This window comes from Limanda limanda, chromosome 13 (assembly GCF_963576545.1).
Source record: "Limanda limanda chromosome 13, fLimLim1.1, whole genome shotgun sequence".
Taxonomy (NCBI): domain Eukaryota; kingdom Metazoa; phylum Chordata; class Actinopteri; order Pleuronectiformes; family Pleuronectidae; genus Limanda; species Limanda limanda.
The window spans coordinates 26002520-26024766 of NC_083648.1; the positions used below are offsets into that span (position 1 = coordinate 26002520).

Genomic DNA, 22247 nt, shown 5'->3' on the forward strand with positions numbered 1-22247 from the left:
ATCGTCAATCCATGAATTATACACATCCAACAGTTTAGCTACCATGGATCTGGCTTCTCTGGACACTCTATGTAGCCTCGGACTGCTACGCTAGCTGGAACCGGCAGCCTACGAAGCAGTGGAGCCTCTCACCACAATTAGGTGATCTTAGAGGAGCAGAGATGTTGCCAGAAGAAGCGAAAGCGAAGAACTCGGGTAGGACTAACAGCAAAGCTCAAGACTAACTCCTGCCTCCATCTAATCGGCTTACTGCCATTTGTTCCTTGGAGAATAAACTGGACTATCTGAAGCTGGATTTAAAAACCAGGCGGGCTATGAGATACTGCTGCACCCTGATCTTGAAAGAAGCATGGTTTAACTTTTCCTTACCAGACGATTCCATTAGCATGGAGGGGCTAACAACATTCCGGGCAGACAGGAGCGGCGCTCTCAGTGATAAATAATGGCGTGCTGGTATATGCTTTTTCACCAATAACAGCTGGTGCAATAAAGCTCAAGCAGTCTCAAGTGATTTCACAATCCAGACCATAGCTATCCGCAGAGGGAATTTGTGCCCTGTCCCAATTCACCACTTGCCATACCCCTTTGTTTTGCGCATGGCCGTGAAGAGGTAGTGTTGTCCCATTTCTGTATGTAGCGGAATATCTTATTTTAATCCAGAAGCAAACGTAGAAAATGTAATTGAATCGCTGTGACAAGCGTTTCAGGAAAATCCGTATTCACGCCGTCAAAACAAGCATGTTAACAGTCTGAGTGACAGTAACTATTAACATTCATTACTCCTGTGTCCCGTATTTTAAATTTGAAAGAAACTTCCCCTGTCATGTTATAGCATTTTCATTGCAGAGCAGATGTTTCTGTGAAAGGGACCAACGTAGCATTAAAGCAAATGATGTAAACATGCTGACTGTGTATTGATCAATAGATCCCATCTGTCCTGCAGTTGTCAGATGTGTCACTATTATCATGTTCGTTGATAAGGGATATCAATATAATAACAGTGTAACTGTATTACCTGGGGGGAACCTCCCAGCGAAGGGCACTTCATACATAGGGGTAGGTCCAAGACAGAGGAATAGGGACAAGCATTATTATTATAACCATTGCAGCCATATATATCCCCCCAGCGCCAGCACTAAGGAACCTCCGACCTCCAGGTCTTATGCAGCCATCAAGATTGTTTGATCCAGCCGGCGAGGCAATTCATAAATAGAAAGAAAACCACATGCGACCAATTTTTTTTTATTTGACAAAAACATTCCTCGCTCCAAACATTTAGCTGCTTTGTTCTTCACCTCCTCTGAATCATGGAGCGAGGTGGAGTTTACACTCACTCACATAGGCCCCGGACAGCCCCCACCAAGTACTGAAGTTTACTATTTGTTTGATTTGCTCGAGAGTGCCTCGCACATTCAATACACAATACAATACCGACCTAAACGTTCATGCAAATCATAACCATCCCATCCTGTTTACTGAGCTGGTAACATATATCCTGACCCAAATGTTTAATATTTATTTAAACATTGTATTTGTATAGGCCATATTCACAATTTGTCTCATAGAGCTTAACAAGGTGCTACATCCTCTGCCCTTAACCCTCAACAAGAGTAAGGAAAAAACAGCAAATGTTAACAGGGGGAAAAAACACATAAAGAAACCTCAGAGAGAGCCAAATGTGAGGGATCCCTCTCCCAGGGCAGACAGAAGTGCAATCGATGCAACGTGTAACTAATAACATCAGCCAAAAAACTGTATGTACAACATTGGTTTGAAAAAAACTGTTTATAACATCATTGAAAGTAAATTAATTGAGGAGTTATTGTCAGTAATGGTAGAGAATGTGAGAATTGTTTATCAAGCAGTCTTGTTGAAAAAAATATTCCACCATCAGCTGTCACAACGATACGCCAATATGATCATGATCTGTGATTTCAATCATGGTCCAAGATGTGGCCGCAGCTGCGGTCCTGGATCTGCAAACGATAAAGCACACAGACTCCAGGGACGATGTCAAGTCAGCAATATGACAGTGATCCAACAAAATGTGTTATCTTAGTAGGCCTAATAATGCACCAAGTTAGATGTTTCCTTGCACAAGCTACTGCTTGCCTCCTGACAGGAAATAAAAAAACGGTCCATATTACATAATGCCTCCACTGGCTTCCTGTTCGTTACAGGATCGATTTGAAATGTTATCATTAAGTAAATTTCTGGCACCTCCTTCATGTTCACACTCCAGTTAGAGAGATAAGGTCAGCCACTCAGCGGCTCCTGGATTGCCTAAAACTAGGCTCATAACAGAGGACATCGAGCCTTTGCAGTAGCCGCCACAAACTTGTGAAACAGCTTACCACTCCATATTCAATCTGCCCCCTCTATCGCCTGCATCAAACCATTGTCAAAAACACATTCTCTTTGGCCTCCTTTTTCAAAGTGAGAACGTTTTTTAATCCCAGCAGATTTTATTTAATAACATTTTTTAACAGTATTTTCATTTATTTATTACGTTTTGCTATTTTCTTGTTTTACCTTTTACTTTGTAAAGTACTTCGGTCAACCTATCTGTTTTAAATGGCTATATAAATAAAGATGACACAGACATTGGCACATATCCAAGCAAAATTGGTATTCTACAATGAAATATCCATAACTGAATCAATGTTGAAACAATCCTGACCTTGTGAATCAGAAACAATTTGTTTTCGGAAATCCAGGGCGATAACCAGCCTTAGTTAAGAAATTACCAAAGTATAGGGGTACTGTCAAAAAAAGGTTTAATAGGTATATTATCGCGACGTTAAAAGGTGCAGTGAAAAATTATGGGTGCAACTATGGTAAAAACATTTGTCTGGAGGCCTGATATAATATATGTGTAAATAATAAAGAATAATTTCATATGGCCCTTGAAGAATATTAAAATAGAAAAAAGCATACAAGCAATTGTGAATAGAGGATGTATGCAGGCCAACCAGAAACACTGAATGACCACTGGAGCACTTGCAAATCGGTGAGCATGAAATGCAGCATTCAAATCCAATGACAAGGTGGCACTGAGATTTATATTGTGGAACCAAACTGATGACACCACATTCTCTGAACTCCACCTGAGCCTGGCACATCTAGAGGAGAAGAACACTCATTTGTGACTGCTGCACTTGGTAAGCAAATTGGGTCAAATGGCACTTAGTAACTGGCTACTGGACTCTCACTGATTGTTTGAAACATCTCCAACACCATATCTCTGAGCTGCAGCTACCGCAGTCCACTTCTTTTTACCCTGATAACCCATGAATGTAGGCCATGTTCTGTGCAAACACATCATGAAGTAATGAAGGAAGAAATAACGATCTGACCAACGGAAGTAGGTGAAGCGAGTTGGGCTTTGCGCTAGCCTAAAGACCAGTGCTCCTGAGTCTGTTCCACCGCCAACTCCAGGTCTCTCACCAAACAAGATGGATAAGATCAGATGAGATTTACGCCTTAGTGTGTGACTATCAACATAGAGACCTGGCTGAACAATAAGATCCTGAAGTATCCTGCTGGTCTGTTCACAGAGCTGACCGTACGAGAGACTCCAGGAAGAACTGAGGAGGAGTTGTTTGTCTTTATGTGAACAACAGCTGGTACACAGTCACGATCATTGTTTACAAACACTGCTGCCCAGACCTAGAGCTACTCACAGTACGGTGCAGTCCATTCTTTCTTCCAAGGGAATTCATAATAATAACAATTATGGCGGTAAACATTCCCCCACAAGCTAATGCTCAGATAGCACCTTGAAAGCTGCATGTCGACATCAACAAACAGCTGATGGCTCACCCAGGTGGCTTGATCATCGTACTAGGGGACTTCAATCATGCATCCTCTCAAACTGATCAGGCCCAAACATCATAAAAATGTGAGTATCCCAACCCGAGAACAGTTATACAGCAACAACAAAAGATTACCTCATCACTATGGATCCTGCAAACCACTTTGTTTCACTCCTTCCAAAATAAATGCTTGAACAACAGAAGACAGTGGAAACACTACCGCTTTTGTCCACAGAGGCTCCAAAATCAACAAGCTCCTGGTCCCACACCCAAATTAAAACATCTAATTTATCTGTTATCTGTTCGGTCATGTGTTATCTGTTAGAATGTTTTACCATCAGTACTAGCAGCAGTCATGTTCTAATATGTAAACTTGCTAATATGGTGCTATTCTAATATCCAGGAAGCATTACCGGGAGTATCTGGTCAGCCTGATCAACAGCCACTCTATCGACCCTGCCCCCCTTTACAGCTCCAATGAGCTGCTACTGGCCTGCAGGCGGTACAAGGTAGACGACACCCGCAAGGATGGGGAGGACGGCTTCACCTTCTACAGCAGACTGCTCGAGGTGTGTGTGTGTGTGTGTCTGTCTGTGTCTGTATGTCTGTGTCAGTGTGTGTAGAGCGAGCTCCTTTTTGTAAGCGGGATTATCAATGGTCAAGCCATAATAAGTAACTTCCAGGGTTTTTTCCAACACCAACATATACCTATTCTATTTCGATAAATGAATTGATAATTACTTAAGTACAAAATGACCCTTGAAAGTGAATGAGGAACTGATGTAAATAGCTTGTTTGTTATTATTACTACATAAATTGGTCTAACCAGATGTTGATTTTTTTTTAGATTCAATGTATCACACTGTATGAAATAAATATGCTCCATTTTATTTTATTTATTATATTTAATTTTGATATGTGCCACTAACCTTCCTTTGTGCTCTTTGCAGAAATTGATGGGCGAAGTACCGCTTGGCGACAAGGTGCCACGCAAAAAATGAATGCAACAACATGGTTTCTCATTTCCTGTGGTTATCTCGACTTTTTCACTTAAATTCAGCTACAAGATACATAATGACAACTGTTTTATTTTTCCTGTAATGGTGTTAATAGAGGATAGGGGCATCTCTAGGCAAACAAATGTCTTTTCCTCTGGACAGTGTTGTTTTCTGTGCCATTTTAATTAGCGTTTGTGAAAGAAAACAGAACATAACAATATGGTTTAAATATTGTTAAGGTACCTTAGAGGCTTATCCTCTCAAGTGAAAGCCCAGGAGATAAATTCATCGAAACACAACTTCCTACAAGCAGGGGTCTCTATGAATTTAGTCTTGATCTATGTGAGTCACCTGCCCCTGATGAGTGTTAACAACACTGATGATAATTGTTTCATAAAGTTGGTTAGCAACTGGCTCAGACAGCTCCACTTTACTGAACCAGCCGAGAGCACATTCGCATTAAAGACGCACAAGCCAGTCACATCAAGATGAAAGCAGATCAATAAAGATAGTAATCCTTAATGAGGTGGATATACCTTTTTTTATCTACAGGCATCATCTCAATGTTTCCTGAGATAGGATTTATTATGGGTGCGAGCAATACTATGGGCAATGCATTGCACTCACATTGTTATTCCACAAAGATTATTTATAACTGTTAATTTGCAGACTCCAGAGGTTTACAATAGTGATGATGTCACAGGTGAGACTTCCCTCTGACGACCCTTGTGTCAACCATGAATGGTGCCACTCCTGTTAGCTGATCCCCTGCAGCTCCTCTGCAGGCATGTTGGGTTAGTCTTTCTGTCTATCATACCTGCAACTTCATCTCAAAGTATTTTTGGTCTTCCAGAAATTGTCTTGTCTTCCACACTTGTCTTCACTGTCATTTAATAACAACATTTTACACAGTGTAGCACTTTGATATATTTTAATGTCCTGTTAATATTGCCCCAACCACCTTAAATACTTTACTCTCTTTACCCTGTCATCTCATTATATGGTACTACTCAAAGTTCATGGACCATTATTTTACCTCATAAATACCTTAATGGAAAACAAGTTCAGGACTTCTGAGTGTAATCAAAGTAGAAAGGTGCCCCAAACCTTTATACATGCCACAATTAGTGTTTTAGTATTTTATTTATTTAATGACATTAAAGATTGCAAAGTTTAAAACAGTGGTATGTTTTAATAATTGTCTCTAATAATGTTTCTTACTTTTGTTAAAGGCCCCTTTATTGTTAACTCTGCTGTTGTTTCTGTCAGGAGCTTGTAGGATGGTGATGTGATTGGCTCAATAGTCGGCAGGTGTTGATCTGATCCTCGAAGCTGAACATGATGTTAGCAGTGCAGTACAGGTTACCATGGTGATCTATCCCCAGTTAAAAGTGAGCTAGCTTCTTGATACAGAAGACCTGAGATAAAACCAAAGATAGCTTGATCTCACGCATTAAATCTGTGTTTTCGCTGTACATTTTATGTTTTAATTTTTGTGTGTCAAAAAAAATACTATAATAGTGCATATTTATATGTATTATATATATTATATGTGAGTATCGTATCAGTTGGTACACACCTGGTATTACCTGGTGTTTTTTATGATCCGATCTCAAGTGGACATCTCTAAGCACAGGTATTAACGCATTCAGATAAGATAGCGATCCGATCACGCCAGACCACATTCCGAGGTGGTCTGGGCCACGTGTCCGCATTCTTTTAACAGTGTGAAAGCAAATCAATCCTTAGCAACATAAGAAGGACCTTCTACACGGCTGCTGTCCTTTGAGCCGCTGTACTTTGAATCGATCATATTTTTTCTCTTTTCGTGGATTTGTTTGTGCCACTGCCACAATATCAACACTAATCACCACATAATCGTAAATGGTCTATATGAATTTAACGCTGTCCTTGTCTTGATGACCACTCAAAGCGCATTCACCCATTCACACATACATTCATAGAGTGCATCTATGGGCAACTATGGATTTGTGGTTGTTTCCAGGACACTTCGGCATGAGGATGAAGAAGACTGGGATCAAACCACCCCACATTCTGTTTAGAGGACCACAACTCTACCCCCTTATTCACAGCCACCCACTTAATGATTTATTTTAATCTTCATTAAATTGGTAAAATCTTTCTTCACAGCTGCACAAGATTCATTCAGATTGTCCTGACTAACCTCTCTTTCTTTCTTGATCTTGCTGACACACACACACACATCTGTAGTCTCAGACTGGCCCAAAACAAAATTTTGGTCTTAACTAACACAAATGACTTGGGGAAGTGAGCGATTTATTATCGAATCTCTCAGGACATATGTTAATACCAGGTGTGTACGGGCCCAGTATTAAAGTTTTACAGTTGTTTATAGATAGCATTAGATCCTGTGCTTGTGATAATATGCAGCAGTATGATACTTGATAAATGTGAACTCATGTTTAACAGGTTTGTAGCTTGTTGATGTGTATTCCTTTGAATATGCTGTTATTCTGTGTTCTGTACTATGTCAAAATAAATGTCAATGGTTTACTTCTTTCAGTGCCATGTGTCGACTTGTCTGTTTCATGCAGCTGGATGTCTAAAGGATTATCTCCTGGGATAAAGGAATTTACTGGTAACAACCACGGTTGCATTTGCAGTCAGAATTTCTCACTTTACCTGATTGAGGATGCACATTATCAATCAATCACTCATATATTAAATAGCCCATATTCATGAATCACAATTTTTTTCTTGTTAGAGTTAGATTCTCTGTTGAGCAGGTTTTTATTAAATGTGTTGTCCTTTGAACACTGGTGCCTTGTAACTGTAACTAATAGCTATATATTCTATGTTGAAATGCAGCGATGCTACCTGGATCTGGCTTTCTGTGCTGAAGTTAGTAAGCATTAGCAGCCCTGCCCACTCCCCAGTATAGTCTGCCTCTCCACCTGTGATGTAAGCTCAGTTTAAAACTTTCTTTATAGCAACCTGTCTTTCCCCGAGCCTCAACTAAGCCTAACACAATTTTCAATATTACTCTAAAGCATTTATTTTGAAAACACTTCTGTTTCTTGTCTTGTCAGTCTGTGCTTTATTAGATCTCAAAACAGTATTCAAGGTTTTTGAGCTAGTATTTATTGAGGTGTAAATTGTATGTGGTATTGTTAGTTTATCAAATTTGAATTGTATTGTCATCATCACACCTCTATTTGATTCCAGGAGGATTCATCACTTCCCCAACAGCCAGGTGGTCAAAGTGTTACCAACCTGGTAGCAGTCAAGCAATTGTCTACAGTTTTTTCTACTGATTCACCAGTCCACTAGTCAGCATATGCAGTGTGCAGGATGTTATTGATAAAATGAAGAGAGGGATTTTAAAATTAAATCAGATGCCACTGATTAATGACTATAATTTTAACAAATTTTTGATTTTTGAAACAATTTAAATGCATGAAAATAAAAGATAAGACAATGCCCTTTCTGGATACCGTGTGGTGTCCTGGATAGTTAATAAGATGTTCATCCAAACATGTTTACTTGACAGGCCAGGCCATATTTAAATGTGAACTTTTAAACATAAGATCACTGTCATCAAAGGCTATTTTAGTTAATAAACTAGTCTCAGATCAAAACAATTATTGTCCTTCATTGAGACCTGGCTGGTGGAGTTGCTGCTATTTTTTTATTTTTTTATTTAATTCTTGTTGGCGTGGGGAGGTGTAGTGTATAGCATGCCGCACCATGACCATGTGAATGCATACAAATGTCACAAATGAAATGACAAAAATGACACAAATGACTATATGAACATCTATTTATTGAACTTTAACAAAATTGCAAAGTGCAAATGTAAAACAAATCTTTTTTGTGGCATTTAAATGTGTCACTAATGATAACAAATAAAACATTCTAAATAATAAATTCTTTATATGGCCACATATTAAAATAAGAAAATTAAGAAACTTTTCAGTCCTCCTCATATATTAAAGCAATAATGATAACAAATACAATATTCCAAATAATAAATTACTTATATGGCCACATATTAAAATAAGAAAATTAAGACACTTTTCAGTCCTCTTCATGTGGTTGGCCATATTATGTGCTGTTGTAAACAGCGCACGGAGTGGAAGCGGCAAGGTGCTCAATGTTGCCAGATTGGAAATGGCAAAGTAACGTTCCAAAGGCTCAAAATAGTCGTATTTGGAGGATAATTATCGTGGCTCTGGCAACCCTGAGATCGGTCGCCCAATGACAGACTCTCTCTACAGTCAGCTCGCGCAAGAAGGTGGAACGTAAGGGTGGTACCATTTCCAGAACTTGGAAGGCCGAAATAACTAGTAGGCTATGTTAAAGACCCAGAAACACAAATATGCGACGAGGCAAAAAAAAAAAAAAATTAATATTTTTTTGCGACGAGGCAGAATACCGGACGTTTTTGGAATCCCTGCCGGACGCATTTTTTAGGTCTCGAAAAGAGGACATGTCCGGGGAAAAAGAGGACGTCTGGTCACCCTATGTAAAATATGTTACATGTCAGTGGTGATAAAAGTGTTTGGATGTGTGAAAATAAGGTGTGATGTATGTTGTAAGGTGCAGAAGCAAAGAAAAACAAAGGCTGAGGGCCCCATGCCCCTGGAAGCAGCCTTTAGATCTGCAGCTGAAGCCCAGCCCAAAAGGGCAGGCCCAGGGTGACTTGAGTAAAAGTCTTAAAGTAGCTCATATTAAAAGTACTTAAGTATCAAAAGTATCTGGTGTTGAAATGTACTTAAGTATCAAAAGTAAAAGTACAAGTACTAAAATTAAAAATGCAAAGTGCTTTTTATAGTAGGCCTATACAGACACAAAACAACCCAAAATGTTTCTCCTCAAGATTTATCTCAACTGACTGAAAAATTACAACAACAATATGCATATAATGTATAATTTTACCAATTTTGAACCCTAGATGCTGAGGTTCAAATAGTAATGGACCAGTGCATCTAGAGACAACAAAGAATTAACTATAAACAAATGCCTCTTGTGTCTGCCCAAGAACATTAATAAACCACAGTATAACCACTAAAACATTCTGTAAATATCACTAAACATGGACCTCTCATCAGTAGCAAGAGTGATACACAATGCCCCTTATGATAACTCAGCAAAGGGAAACCAGATCTAGGCACACAAAATAAGACACTATCTCTTATCCTATTCTAGAGGAAGTAAAAGTCGTAACAAGATTTCTGAAGGTGAACCTGCGGAGGGATAGACCAACCTCTCGCGTTGCCCCCCCCGACGGCAAACACGCCACCGGGACCTGCACATCTCAGGAGGGAGGGGGCAGCGAGTGAGAGAGAGAGAGAGAGAGGTGCGCCGTGGGTAGAGGCGTGCGACGCCAACCTCCGCTGCTCAAGTAACGAGCCAGTTTGGAGAATGTATTGAAAATTGAAAATGCGCGCTCACATGTCTGCCTCCACTCGCTCATCATTGTTGAGTCCTCCTCGCTCGTCTCCCGGCGCACCTGCTGCTGCTGGGCTGGTGAACCCGGCACCACATAGGTCCGTCAGTTTGGCACATTTAGCAGCCTCCACCTCCAGAGACTTCAGCTTTTTTTCCCGATGCGTTTTTTACTCTTATTATCCATTTTAAGTTTCTGTCTCAGCAGCAGCCCGTCCCGCGACTCCCCCCGCCAATGCCATGAGGTCCCGCCCCACCCTGGTTTGTGTTGTGATTGACAGCACTGTCAGGGCTCTCTGAGCCTGTCAGCCCATGATTGATTGACAATGACAAACAATAGACCAATAATATGTGTCGATGCTGGCAACACACTGCTAGCCCTCTGTAGCCAATTGGCCGGCCCAATTGGAGGGAATTTAGAGAGGAAGAAGAGAAAAAAAAAAAAAACAACAACATAGCGGACCAGACCGGCCCACATTGGGTCAACGGCCCACCGGGACTATGCCCGGTATGCCAGATGGCCAGTCCACCCCTGCCTAAACCTAAACTAAGCTACAACTTATTTGAAGGTCTTGTTCTTAGTCTTCCACACCCATCCAAGAAACACCATCACCAATCGTATTTGCGCTTAGTCTGAATTTTATCAAACCTAGTCCTAAAAACAAATAACGTTTTTTATTGTCTTTGACTTTACTATTCATGTTGACAATAATAATGATAGCCTTAGTGTTGCATTCATTTCAGTATTAGACTCAATTGGTTTCAGACAGTGTGTACACCAACTTACTTATTGTTGTAACCACCCACTTGACCTTGTACTATCATACGGTTTTGAACATGTAATAGTACCTCCACATAATCCGATTCTATCAGACCATAATTTAATAACCTTAGAATTCTCAAAATCAGAATACATGCCACTTCTAAAAAAAACTCCTTTTCTAGATGTCTACCTGCTGTAGCTACATTTAAGGAAATATTTCCAATAACATTTAAACCCATATTATCCGTCAATATAACCAATGAATTCTTTAAAAATCCTAGCTCCACTGATATTGACCATCTTGTCGATAGCTCTGTAAAGTCATTACGATTAACATTAGACTCCATAGCACCTCTAAAAAAGAAACGTGTAAATTAGCTTCCTGGTATAATTCCAACACACATGAATTAAAAAAGGAGTCAAGAAAACTCGAAAGGAAGTGGTGAAAATCACCTAGCCTGGAAAAATAGTGTTAAAGCATATAAGAAGGCCCTCCACAAAGCAAGAGTTGCCTACTACTCCACACTTATAGAAGAAAATAAAAACAACCCCAGGTTTCTCTTCAGCACTGAAGCCAGGCTGACAGAGAGTCACACCTCCACCGAACCCAGTATTCCTCGATCCCTGAATAGCAATATCTTTATGATCTTCTTTAATGATAAAATTCCAACTATTAGAAATAAAATCAACCTTCTCCTGCCCTCAGTTGGCATTAATACCTTATCAAGAATAGAAATCTCATAAACGGCTGAGAATCCTACCAATTATTCAGATAGCTTCTCTTGGATCACCCTTGAGCAGCTGACCAAAATAATTGCATGTTCTAAACCACCAACTTGTGTCTTAGATCCCATTCCTACAAGATTACTCTATGCCCCTTATTAATAGTACTTTAGTGAATACAATCAATTATCATCAGGACATTTACCACAGTCCTTTAAACTAGCTGTAATCAAACCCCTTCTTAGAAAATCCACCCTGGACCCGGAGGTTTTAGCCAACTGCAGACCGATATCCAACCTTCCCTTCCTGTCTCAACTCCTTGCAAAGGTTGCAGCCAATCAGCTGTGTGACTTTCTCCAGTAAAGTAATGTCTTTGAAGACTTTCATTTCGGGGTTAAGAGCTAGTCACAGCACGGAGACAGCCTCTGCAAAAGTCACTAATGGCCTTCTAATAGCTTCAGATCAGGGATATGTGTCTGTCCTCGTCCTGTTAGATCTTAGTGCATAATTCATCACTATTGACCATCAAATTTTAGGCAGACACCATCCGTACATTTAAGTGTTAGCTTAAAACCTTCCTTTACGATAAAGCTTATGTTAGAGCCGGTCCAGGCTTGTCTTAGACCTACTCTTAGTTATGCTGCTATAGGTCTAGATTAATGTCGGGGGACACATGACACACGGAGCTTCTCTTCCCAGCTTCTCCTTCCTCTTCTCCATCCTGATCACATCTAAGAAATGAATATCTCATCAATACATTTTACTGACTTGACTTCTTCCCCGGAGATGGTGGATCGCGAATCAGACATCATGACCCTAATGGCGGATCCTGTATCGTCCTGGTGGGTCGTGATAATCATGGCAGATCCTGCTTGATGTACAATATGTCTACTTACATACCTTCCATTATGCGACAACCTGTTTATTCTGATCAATGCTGCAAATACTCTTATCTTGCTGATATTCTCCTTTACACGTGGCATCTATTGCAATCTGTCCAAGCTGGGAGAGGGTCCCTCACATGTGGCTCTCTCTGAGGATTCTAAGTTATTTTTACAACACCATGGGCCATTTTTTGTTCTCAAGGTAAGGTCCCTGTTTTCATTGTGAGGTTGAACTACTAATTCAAATGTTACACTGGACTGAATTGTAGAATGTACATCGTTTTGTATTTATATAGCGCTTTTCTAGTCTTGATGACCACTCAAAGCTCTTCATAGTACAGTTTTACATTCACCCATTCACACACACATTCATAAAGTGCATCTATGAGCAGTACTTTGTTGTTCAATGAGGGGCAATTTGGGGTTCAGCATCTTGCCCAAGGACACTTCGGCATGTAGATGGAGAAGTCTTTATGAAAGGTTCCTGATTATGTATCAATGTTGTTGAGCATATTTGATAATATGAGTAGCAATGCAATGTTACATAGCCCATGCAGTGATGTCACATAACATGTTGTGCCTGCGTGCACTGGGATGCTGTTGTGCGCATGCGCAGAATAAACGGTCTCTTGAGTTCACAGACCAAAGACACAAAGGTGTGCTATCCTTTTTGTCCCGTGAATATTAGCTATGAGAAGCTACAAGCTAACCACTCTGGTGACTGTCAAACGATAGACTGCTGCAGAGATGTCTAACACTACAAATGTATGTATATGTATGTACACACGTGGACAAAATAGTTGGTATCCTTACGTTAAAGAAAGAAAAACCCACAATGGTCACTGAAATAACTTGAAACTGACAAAGGTAATAATAAATAAAGATTTACTGAAAATTATCTAATGAAAATCAGACATTGCTTTTGAATTGTGGTTCAACAGAATCATTTTAGAAAACAAACTAATGAAAATGGCCTGGTCAAAAATTATGGTACCCTTAACTTAATATTTTGTTGCACAACCTTTTGAGGCAATCACTGCAATCAAGCGATTTCTGTAACTCTCAATGAGACTTCTGCACCTGTCAACAGGTATTTTGGCCCACTCCTCGTGAGCAAACTGCTCCAGCTGTCTCAGCTTGTAAGGGTGTCTTCTCTAGACTGCATGTTTCAGCTCCTTCCACAGATGTTCAATAGGATTTGGATCAGGGCTCATAGAAGGCCACTTCAGAACAGTCCAATGTTCTGCTCTTAGCGATTCTTGTGTGTTTTTAGCTGTGTGTTTTGGGTCATTATCCTGTTGGAGGACCCATGACCTGCCACTGAGACCAAGCTTTCTAACACTGGGCAGCGCATTTCGCTCCAGAATGCCTTGATAGTCTTGAGATTTAATTGGACCCTGCACAGATTCAAGACACCCTCTGCCAGATGCAGCTAAGCAGCCCTAGAACATAACCGATGTTTCACAGTAGGTACAGTGATCTTCTCTAGATGCTTCATTTTTGCATCTGTGAACATAAAGCTGATGTGACTTGCCAAAAAGCTCCAGTTTTGTCTAATCTGTCCAAATGACACTCTCCCAGAAGCTTTGTGGCTTGTCAATATGCATTTTGGCAAATTCCAGTCAAGCTTTTTTAGGATTTGCTTTCAAAAGTGGTGTCCTCCTCGGCCAACTTCCATGAAGTCCACTTTGGCTCAAACAGCGACGGATGATGCAATCTGACACTGATGGACCTTGACCTTGGAGTTCACCTCTAATCTCTTTGGAAGTTGTTCTGGGCTCTTTGGTTAACATTCGTATTATTCGTCTCTTCATTTTGTCATCAATTTTCCTCTTGTGGCCACGTCCAGGGAGGTTGGCTACAGCCCTGTGGACCTTAAATTTCGGAATAATATGTGCAACTGTAGTCACATGAACATCAAGCTGCTTGGAGATGGTCTTATAGCCTTTACCTTTAACATGCTTGTCTATAATTTTCTTTCTAATCTCCTGAGACAACTCTCTCCTGGAGCCGGTTTTTCAAAAGTTTTAATCTGGATCAAACTGATCCAGATTTGGAAATCTCTTTTTCTGCTATCCAGGATCACGTAATCCATTTTATTTTTATGCTGGTTTTTCAAAGCAATGTGGGATTGGATTACTCTGATCCGGATTCAAACTTTTCAGGATTACCAAATCTGGATTACCTGTGGTCTAAATGGGACTATCACAATGTAGCTATGTAAAGAACAACAGGTAGAATAGTGTGGGGTCACTCCAATATGCTTTATTTGAACAGAAAATAGGACTGAACGGAACAGCAAACAAACAATATAAACATCCCCCTCCATTGTCCATTTCTTGGAAACAGGCAGTCCACTCATCTGAGACCTACAACAAATAAATAAATAAATAAATACATACTTTACTCACAAATACATTATGGATGTTTCGAACAGGTTTCAAACAAAGATTTATTGAATTGAACTGGATAAAAAAAGGTTTAAATGTCCAATACTTAACAAAATAAATTACTTCTTAGTTCTTGTTAGGAGTAGTTCTTATGAGTTCTCCTTCTTCTTCATCATCATCATCTGCTGCTTGGATTGCTGCAGTCGGGCAAGAATATGCTGTTCCTCTGCTAGATGGATCTGTATTTCTGCCCTTTCAGTCTCTTTTTGCAGAAGTACCTTAAAGGCGTCATCTTTCTTTGGGTGCTTTGAGCCTCTCTCTGGGGGTCCTGTGGGAACTAGGCCTTCTGGCTCCACCTGTGATTGACCTTCTCCCTCGATTACAGGGCTGAGATTAAGAATAAATGTTTCTGAAGAAGGCTCACTTTCTGCTGTCATCACAGGCTCACCATCCTCTGCAACATCTTGGATCCCAGGCAGAGCTTCCGACTTTTCACCTCCAATAATATCAAGGACTATCTCTGTGTATTCACCCCTCTTATATGGGTTGTTGCCTGTTTGGCTGTTCTTGGCTTCAGCGTGGTCTTTTGTTGCCCTACATAGCCTACCTACTTTATGTACTTCCTGTTGAACAATTCAAGTGAAATTGATGAATAAATATAAATACTGTAAAATGCATGATATAAATGATGTATTATTTAACTAACCAATTTTAGTTACCTAGTTTTATTACTGATATCCACCATGAATCCACCCTCCTGCTGGGATCAGTAATCAGTAATCCTGATTTTTGGGATCACAAATGGGATCCAATTTCTGAATCCTTTTTTTCTTTTGAAATACCCATTTTCAAGATTTGATCCAATCCAATAGCCGTAATCCGATCAGATTACTTTTGAAAAACCGGCCCCTGGACTTTCTGTGGTCCATGTTCAGTGTGGTACACACCATGAGACCAAACAGCACAGTGACTACTTTTCACCCTTTAAATAGGCAGACTGACTGAGAACAAGTTTGAAAACACCTTAGTTCAACATTATTTTCAATCTTTTCTAAGGGTACCATCATTTTTTTGAATTATTCTGTTGAACCACAATTCAAAAGCAATGTCTGATTTTCATTAGTACATTTTCAGTTAATTTTTATTTATTATTACTTTTGTCAGTTTCAAGCTATTTCAGTGACCATTGTGGGTTTTTCTTTCTTTAACGGAAGGGTACCAACAATTTCGTCAATGTGTGTAAGTATGAATTTACGGACGGACGGACGGATGGATAGATAAATAGATACACATAGATAGATACATACAAAGATTGATACTTTATTGATCCCAAGGCAAATTTATTTTAAGAACCTCTTTTGGTTTTCTAAAGCACCCAAATGAACTGGTTCTTCAGGGAACCAATAAACAAACAGTTCTTTGTGAAACCTTAAATTATTGTTTTTTGAAGAACCTTAGGTTGACATTTTTTGAGGAACCAATAAGTAAAAGGTTAATTTCAGAACCTAAAGAGGTTCCCCTATGACAGTGGTGTCAAACTCAATCACAGAGAGAGCCAAGATTAAAAACTGGGACTAGGTGAGGGCCAAACAGGGTAAACATTTATTAAACAGGATAGACCGGACATTGTATAAAGTGCAAAAAGAAAACATGAGGAAGGCTACATTCTTCTTTTATGTACTTGTGCCAGAGCCAAATGGTTGGCATCTTTTCTTGGCTGCCGGTTCATTAATGTTTGGGGTAAGGCTCTGTGCTATGGAAACCCTACTTGATTGAAGGTGTGCATCGGTGAGATGACTCCTGTTTGGCTTTTTTTTTTACACTGTGCTCACACAGGTATGCAGTGTTGAGCCAGTAGTGTACTTGTAGTAGTTCACATTCACAGTTCATTTTTTTCAATTTTGAATTAGGTTTACGGTTCAAAAATTAATGAATGATTAGAAGGCAAACTTACGGTCTTGTGTTTTGTTATTAATCGATGGTGTAGGATCATGTTTGTGTACCGGGTGAACGTGGAATTCGCATCCTGTAAACGGGAACTAATTGCCAGGTATTAGGCGAGTTTGCAGGCGTTTCCAGTGTCGAAAATTGTGCACCCTCTGATGATGTAGTCATCACCCGGTCACTACTAGTGTGTCATCAAAGTCCAGTATGACATGGTTGATTTATTTTAATTGTTACGTACTGTGTGTACTACATTAACTTGCTCAGTACAGTAAGAACAATACACCAGTCAGAAATTTGAAATTGGGGGACTTCCGGTTGGTGAGTAAGATGGAGTAGTCGTGTTTCTCCAGGCTCCTGCCACACAGTCTCCGTTTTGACCATAAGTCGATTTAAATGACCCCAACCAAGTCACAACTTGACACTAAACGGCAACCAAACAAGTTTTTTGCCAAACAACATGTCGTCCAGACCAAGCAAGGCGTCGAAGAAGTCTGAACAAGCCGCGCCACCGGACAATGCTATCGACAATGCTACGTTAGCAAACATGCTAGCGGAGCAAAGAGCGGATCTGCTAACCAAACCGGACTCACTCAGTGCACGATTTGAATCCAAGCTGACGGCCATCGACTCAAAGTTAGATGGGATACAATCCACGGTAACCAACCACGAGCATCGAATCACTGACTTGGAATCTGGGCTAAACGTGTTGCAGTTCTTGGAAGAAAAGGTAACCTCCATGGCTGAAAATAACGCAAAGATGAAAGCTAAGCTAACCGACCTAGAGGGGAGAAGCAGGCGGTGCAACTTACGCCTCATTGGTGTGCCTGAAGCAGTCGAGGGTTCATGGCCGACCACTTTTTTCTCTGACTTTCTGGTGGATTTGCTTGGGATGGATGTGCTTCCATCTCCCCCAGAGCTCGACAGAGCCCATCGTGCACTCAGACCCAAACCAGCGGAGGGGGAAAAGCCTAGAGCCGTGATCATCTGTTTCCACAAGTTCCAGACCAAGGATGCTGTCGTTCGCGCTGCCCGTAAGAAAAGAGGCGAACTTAAATATGATGGCAAACCAGTCTACATCTATGAGGATTACTGCCCTGAAGTGCTGGACCAGCGGTCGGAGTATAAAGACGTCATGCGCCAGCTCTACGTTCTCAATCTCAAGCCTTCACTGTTGTATCCAGCGCGGCTGTTCTTCAAGGCTGAGGCAGGAGCAGACGGCGTCTCACGTCAGTGAAGGAGGCACAGCAACTTGTGGCTACGCACCAGAGGCAGTAGAAGATTGATGCAAGTTAAAGACAGTTGTGTTGTCAAGAGCCTATCCTAATCACATGTCATCGAATGGAGCAGGTATGCAAGTGCGTTTTGTTAACAGAACAAATATGGCTGTTCGTGTGTTGTTGTTAAAAGATGCCAAAGCTATTTGTAGTGTCATAGAAAATAAGTTGGGCTCACCGTTTTATTTTCACCCCCTCTGGGTGTAACTGTTACACTGTACTGCATAAGCCTATGCTGTTATCACATCTGTTGAGCCTTTGTTTACAAATTGACTTAAGTTTTTTTTACCACTCAGACTACTGTGTGGCAGGGTGGGAGATTGGAGGAAAGGAACCCCGGGAGAATTTTGCTAAGGGAACATGGCACTTTTGTGCAAGGGTTGTGGGTGGGGGGAACTGTGAATGTGTGTGGGCTGGGGAGGGGGGCGAAGTTCTGCACTTGTCTCTCTTATTATGTCTTTCTCTCCCCCTTTTTTTTTTTTTTTTTTTTTTTTTTTCTTTTTTTTTCTTTTTTCTTCTCCTCTTTTTTACTCTTCATCTCTCCTTTTTTATTCGTCTCAGATATAACCAGATATTTCACTATGCTACACAAGATAATCCATCACTTAGGCCTGCATGGAAAATAAAAAAACTATGAATAACATTCGTTTTATATCATGGAACGTCAAGGGGGCAAATCAGGCTACTAAAATAAATAAGATTATGTCTCATCTTCAGGATTTGAGAGGTGAGGTAGTTTTCTTGCAGGAGACACACCTGCGCAGTGATAAGGTATTACGTATTAAAAGGGGTAGGTTTGGTCATGTTTATCATTCAAGGTTTAGTGTGAGGGCCAGGGGGGCTGCCATTTTGATTCAAAGCAACATTCCATTTGAATCAGAAAAAGTTGTAGCTGACCCAGCTGGCAGATTTGTTATTGTAACGGGGAGGCTGTGCAACACTCAGGTCATCTTAGCTAGTGTCTATGCGCCAAATTGGGATGATAAACAATTCATATCAAATTTTTTTAATTCTATTCCCAACATTGAAACATACCACATCATTGTTGGGGGGGATTTTAATTTCGTACAAGATGCTGTTTTAGACAGATCCTCCTCTAGACCATACTCTATCAATAATTCTGCTAAGTTACTAACCTCCACTTCGAAGGAGCTGGGCTTGTCAGACCCATGGAGATCTAAGTTCCCCAATAAAAAATCCTTTTCTTTTTTTTCGCATGTCCACCACTCCTATTCTCGAATAGACTTTTTTCTCTTAGACAACAGACTAATTTCTAATGTACACTCATGCGAGTACCACAGCATTGTAATCTCAGATCATGCTCCCACATCACTAGACATACAGTTTCCCAATTACAGCCGCATCTTGAAACCATGGCGATTTAATTCACATCTATTATCTAATGACCTCTTTGTAAACTTCCTAAGATCCAATATACAACTATTTTTGAAATAAACGACACACCAGAAGTATCAAAAGGAACGTTGTGGGAGGCTTTCAAGGCATACTTGAGAGGCCACATAATTTCCTACACAGCGCACCTCAGAAAAATGACTAAGTCCAGACAGGAGGAGCTGTCACAGAGACTCCTGGAGATTGATGATAGCTACTCTAATAATCCAGATCCTCTACTTTATAAAAAGCGTTTAAAACTCCAAACTGAGTTTAACCTTTTACCTACGAATGAAGCAGAATTGCAATTGCTCAAGTCTAGACAGCGTTTTTTTGAATCAGGGGACAGGGCTGGAAAACTCCTTGCCCAGCAAGCCAGAGCCGCATCTGCCTCCAGGCTTATTCACAGTATTAGGTCAACACCAGGTGTTATTCTTACTGACCCAAAATCCATAAATGAAACATTCACCAAATTCTATTCTGACTTATATGCCTCTGACCATCCCCAGACCAGTACAGCCAGTACACTAAACACCATTGAGTTTCCTAGAGTGGACGGGGGGCTGGTGGGTAATCTGGCCAGCCCAGTTACATCAGCTGAGATCATGAGTGCTATTGGCACTTTGCAGAGTGGCAAGTCACCGGGCCTGGATGGATTTACGGTAGAATTTTATAAGAAATTCGCCCAACCTGTCTCCACAGTCTTATGCGATATGTATAATGAGGCCCTGTCTCTTGGCCAGCTTCCTCCGACCCTGACTAGTGCCACAATTACTCTTCTCTTAAAAAAAGATAAAGATCCCTTACTCTGTAGTAGTTTTAGACCTATATCTCTCCTGAATGTGGATTACAAAATTCTTGCTAAGATTTTAGCCCTTCGTCTCCAGGGCGTGCTGCCACAGATCATCTCAACGGATCAAACTGGCTTCATGCTGGGGAGGCACTCATTCCATAACACCAGAAGACTTTTTAACATATTGAACATGCCCAGCTCCAGCACCCCAGAGGTAGTGGTGTCGCTGGATGCTGAGAAGGCTTTTGACAGGGTGGAGTGGGACTTTCTATTTGAGGTGATGGAGAGGTTTGGTCTGGGTTCAGGTTTTATTTCATGGGTGAAACTGCTATACTCCACACCTGTAGCTTCTGTGCAAACAAACAATACAGTATCACCCCCCTTCCAGCTCCACCGCGGCACAAGGCAGGGGTGTCCACTATCCCCTTTATTATTTGCCATAGCCATTGAGCCCCTGGCCATCTGGCTGAGATCTGAGAATGGATTTGAGGGCGTTTCCCGTCAAGGTTCAGTACACAAACTGTCGCTTTACGCAGATGACCTACTTCTTTATGTATCAAATCCATCCACATCTCTCCCGATAGTTTTGGACATCCTAAAGCAATTTGGCCAACTTTCTGGCTACAAACTCAACTTCGGAAAGAGTGAGTTATTTGCAATTAATAACTTAGTTGGTGACTTACCAGAAAACGTAGTCCCCTTTAAAAGAGTCGATAACTGCTTTAAATACTTGGGTATACTTATAGCAGGGTCCCTGTCGGACACCTTCAATAAAAACTTTGTCCCATTGCTTGGCAGAGTTGAGGAGGACTTTCACAGATGGTCCACCTTGCCTCTATCACTGGCCGGTAGGGTGAACCTCATTAAAATGACAGTTCTACCAAAATTCCTTTACCTTTTCCAGCATATTCCTGTTCTTATCTCAAAAAAGTTTTTTGCTAAACTGGATAAGGCGATATCAACATTTCTCTTGGCAGATAAACCTGTGCGTATACAGAAAAGGTTATTGCAGCTTCCTAAGAGCACAGGGGGCCTTGCTCTTCCCAATTTTTTATATTACTATTGGGCAGCTAATATTCACAAGCTCTTGTACTGGACTGGCAGATCTGCCACCGACCAGCCTGCCTGGGTCCACATTGAAATGTCATCATCCCAGGTCTCACTGCGGTCATGGCTGTGTTCCCCACTTCCTGTGTGGGCCACTGAAGCCAGCGATAACCCAGTAGTTAAACAGTCGTTTAAGATTTGGTTACAATTCAGGAAACATTTTGGCTTGCAGGGTCCCTCTATTCATGCCCCAGTATCCCATAATCACAGTTTTAAACCATCCATTATGGACTCCGCGTTTGAGTTGTGGTCGGCGAGAGGTGTGGCATCTGTCGGTGACCTCTACGACAATGGCACGTTCATGTCCTTCAGTGACTTATCGTCTAAATTTAATCTCCCCTCATCTCACCTGTTCCGTTTTTTTCAAATTAGACACTTTGCCCAGAAAAACTACACTGATTTCCCGAACACCCCCCCTCAGACTCTGTTAGACACCCTTCTCATGATAAACCCCAATCAGAAAAGGAATATCTCCCGTATTTTTAATGCAATGGACGCCATCGCTTCAGTTTTCCCACAGCACACAAAACATCTGTGGGAGCAGGATCTGGGACTCAATTTTACAGAAGATCAATGGGGCGGGATCCTTGAGCTGGTCCACAGCTCTTCCGTCTGTGCCCGACACGGGCTGATTCAATGTAAACTCTTACACAGGACTTACTACACCAATCATAGACTGTCTAAATTCTATCCCAATGTGGCTGACACCTGCAATAGATGCAACCAGTCCC

At 40.9% G+C, this 22247-nt stretch overlaps 1 protein-coding gene and 1 long non-coding RNA gene across 2 annotated transcripts in view; one reads left to right on the forward strand and one right to left on the reverse strand.

The window, feature by feature from the left end:
- Positions 1–7334, forward strand: part of LOC133018753 (E3 ubiquitin-protein ligase RNF31-like) — a 49601-nt gene extending 42267 nt beyond the window's left edge. The window contains exons 22-23 of the mRNA XM_061085185.1: positions 4219–4384; positions 4766–7334. Coding sequence (XP_060941168.1) covers positions 4219–4384; positions 4766–4816 — 217 coding nt within the window. The 3' untranslated portion in view covers positions 4817–7334. The remainder of the gene's footprint in view (positions 1–4218; positions 4385–4765) is intronic.
- A 7524-nt stretch (positions 7335–14858) lies between these two features.
- On the reverse strand, positions 14859–15156 carry LOC133018599 (uncharacterized). Its single transcript, XR_009682816.1, has 2 exons — positions 15127–15156; positions 14859–14982 (listed from the first exon to the last, which is right to left on the reverse strand). It is a non-coding gene; the product is annotated as an uncharacterized LOC133018599 (long non-coding RNA).
- Positions 15157–22247: the final 7091 nt, after the last annotated feature.